The 2838-nt window shown below is 56.8% G+C and overlaps 1 protein-coding gene across 1 annotated transcript in view; it reads left to right on the top strand.

The window, feature by feature from the left end:
• Positions 1 to 570: 570 nt before the first annotated feature.
• EMH_0047340 (uncharacterized protein) overlaps positions 571 to 2838 on the top strand; it is a gene marked incomplete at both ends in the record, with an annotated part of 4067 nt that continues 1799 nt past the window's right edge. The window contains one exon of the mRNA XM_013496270.1: positions 571 to 2838. Coding sequence (XP_013351724.1) covers positions 571 to 2838 — 2268 coding nt within the window.

Below are 2838 nucleotides of genomic sequence, written 5' to 3'. Positions count from 1 at the left end.
AAAAAAACGTTTAAAATGAATTATTTTAATTAAATTAATGTATTTATTCAAAGGAAAATGCAGATCACCGCTTCTGTTTGCCGCAATACTACACACCATGGGGGCGGGGGTTGGGGTTGCTGCGTATATGCAGCAGCTGGCGGCACCAGTAACAACCATCGGCTGCAACTGTCCGTGTGTTTTATTTTCAGATTTATAAAAAGTTTGATTTTTTGCGTTTTTATTTCTTCATTATATTTATTTCAAGTTCGTTTACGTCCACAAGCTGCACTGGTTCCTCCTAGTGGTCCAATGGTCACAGCCGAAATCTTTCCGTCATAGACCACTGGACCTCCTCGCGGTTTGCCCCCTACTTTTATTTCGTTTAAGTTTAAATGCAGTAGATAAAACAAGCAGATTGAGATTGACGCATTTATCCTTCTAGTATACCCTGACACCTCAGGCGGCTCCTGGCTTGTCTCCCTAGCGCCTAACTGGCCCGTCTTTGCATGCACAGATAAACCCTAAACCCTCAATTCTAAACCCTAAACCCTAAACCCTAAACCCTAAACCCCCAGGTTTCCTGCAGCGATGTCAGACTCAACACCCGCCAACACGAAGAGGCCCTGGGGCACCAAGCTGTACTCCACCCTCACCCAGGAGCGGCCCCACCCGTATCACCAAAAACAGCAGCAGCAGCAGCAGCAGCAGCAGCAGCAGCAGAAGCAGCAGCAGCGCGACAGTAGTGTTGGTGCGCGGGGGCGATCCCCCAGCCTGCGCCGTGTAGGTGAGTTGTTTAGGAAATTCATCAGCCCCTCCACCGGCCCCCCGAAGACAGAAGCAGAGGGCCCCTATGAAGCTGACAGAGAAGCAGCAGCAGCAGCAGCAGCAGCAACAGCAGCAGCAGCAGCAGCAGCAAAAGTGGGGGCTGAGGCTGCTCCGCAAGCAGCAGCAGCACGCACAAGGAATCGCTCGCATTCTGTTGAGCAGTTCTTTAGGCGGTTGCTGCCAGCAGCAGCAGCAGCAAAACCCAGAAGGTATGACACAACACAGTGTGCTGCTGCTGCAGCAGCTGCAGCAGCTGCAGCTGCTGCTGCAGCAGCTGCTTCGGATGCTTCTGTGGATTGTGGTGGGGGCGAGAAGCACGAATATGACGAAGGGACGGAGCAGCGACAGCAGCAGCAGCAGCAGCCAGAGCGGCAGCAGCAGCAGCAGCAGCAGCAGCAGCAGCAGCAGCAGCGACAAGGCAGCACTGTCCGAGGCAGAACGCAGCAGCGCGGCGGCCCCAGCGGAGCGCCACACCGCAGCAGCTGCAGCAGCAGCACCCCGGGCACAACGGTAACAGCAGCAGCAGCAGCAAGAGCAGCAGCAGCAGCAGCAGCAGCAGCAGTTGCTGCAGCAGCGAATTCTCGTGAAGCCCGCGGACAGGATTTCTACAAGGAAGGAGAGGGTTCAGCAGCAGCAGCAGCAGCAATGGCTGCAGCAGCAGCAGCTGCTGCTGCTGCAACTTCAGCTGCAGCACGAACACAGGATGGACGCAAGCGGGGCATTAGCAGCAGCAAAAGAACTGACTCCCCGTTGCTGCAGAGCAGCAACTGCAGCAAAGAAAAAAGCAGCAGCAGCAACAACAACAGCAGCAGCAGCAGAAGCAGCAGCAGCAGCAGCCAGAAGCGTTCCTACTGTCCTCCTCAAGATCCTTCATTTGCTGCAGAAGATAACTGCAGCAGCGACAACAACAGCAGCAGCAACAGCAGCAGCAGCAGCAGCAGCAGCAGCAACGACAGCTGGCCAGGAACGGAGGATTTCAGTTCCTGTCGTGGGGACCCCGGATCAAGCGGAGCAGCCGGCAACAGCAGCAGCAGCAGCAGCAGCAGCAGCAGCAGCAGCAGCAGCAGCAGCAGCAGTCCTGGTAAAGCTGAAGCAGCAGAAGAGGTGGTGCTGCTGGAAAGGAGAACGACCCAGATCACCACCATCACCACCATCACCGCGCAGCCAGAAGCAGGCAGCAGCGGCTGCAGCACAGTCATCCGCAGCAGCGAGGAGTGTACAGTAGACGAGCTGCAGCAGCACTGGAGCTTCAGCAGCAGCAGCAACAGCAAACACACAAACAGCAGCAGCAGCAGCAGCAGCAGCAGCAGCTGCAGCAGCTGCAGCAGCAACGCTAACGATGCAACACAACACACTGATGATGCAGCAGCACAGACACAAGGATATGTAGAAGAGTTTGACTCTACAGGAGCTGAGCCCCTGCAGCAGCAGCAGCAGCAGCAGCAGCAGCAGCATGAGCAGCTAGACGAGCAGCAGCCGCAGCAGCAGCAGCAGCAACAGCAGCAACAGCAGCAGCAGCAGCAGAAGCAACCCAGTGAGCTGTCTACACCTTGTACTGCAGCAAACAGCACTGCTGCTTCCGTCTGTTCTCCTCTCCCCGTTATTCAAGCTCCTGTAGAGGGGCAGCAGCAGCAGCAGCAGCAGCAGCAGCAGCAGCAAGTGCAGCAGCAGCAGCAACAACAGCAGCAAATGCCGCAGCAGCAGGTGCTGCAGCACCAAGAGGAAGCGCAGCAACTGCAGCAGCAAGGAGACTGCTCCCCTCTCCAGGCTGCGCAGGGAAGCATTCTTGTTGAGCCATCGCAGCAGCAGCAGCAGCAGCAGCAGCAGCAACCGCAGCAGCAGCAGCAACCACAGCAGCAGCAGCAACCGCAACAGCAGCAGCAAGCCCCCCTTGAACCCTTTCCGGTTTCCACACCTGTCTATGAGCAGCAACAGCAACAGCAGCAGCAACAGCAGCAGCAACAGCAGCAGCAGCAGCAGCAGCAGCATGTGCTGCCGCTGCACGGCGAGGTTCCGCAGCAGGTGGCCTCC

Source organism: Eimeria mitis, genomic scaffold, assembly GCF_000499745.2.
Source record: "Eimeria mitis Houghton genomic scaffold, Emh_scaff2014, whole genome shotgun sequence".
In the NCBI taxonomy this organism is placed as follows: domain Eukaryota; phylum Apicomplexa; class Conoidasida; order Eucoccidiorida; family Eimeriidae; genus Eimeria; species Eimeria mitis.
Note: the sequence above shows the minus strand (reverse complement) of the source record. Positions and strands in the feature narration are given on the sequence as shown.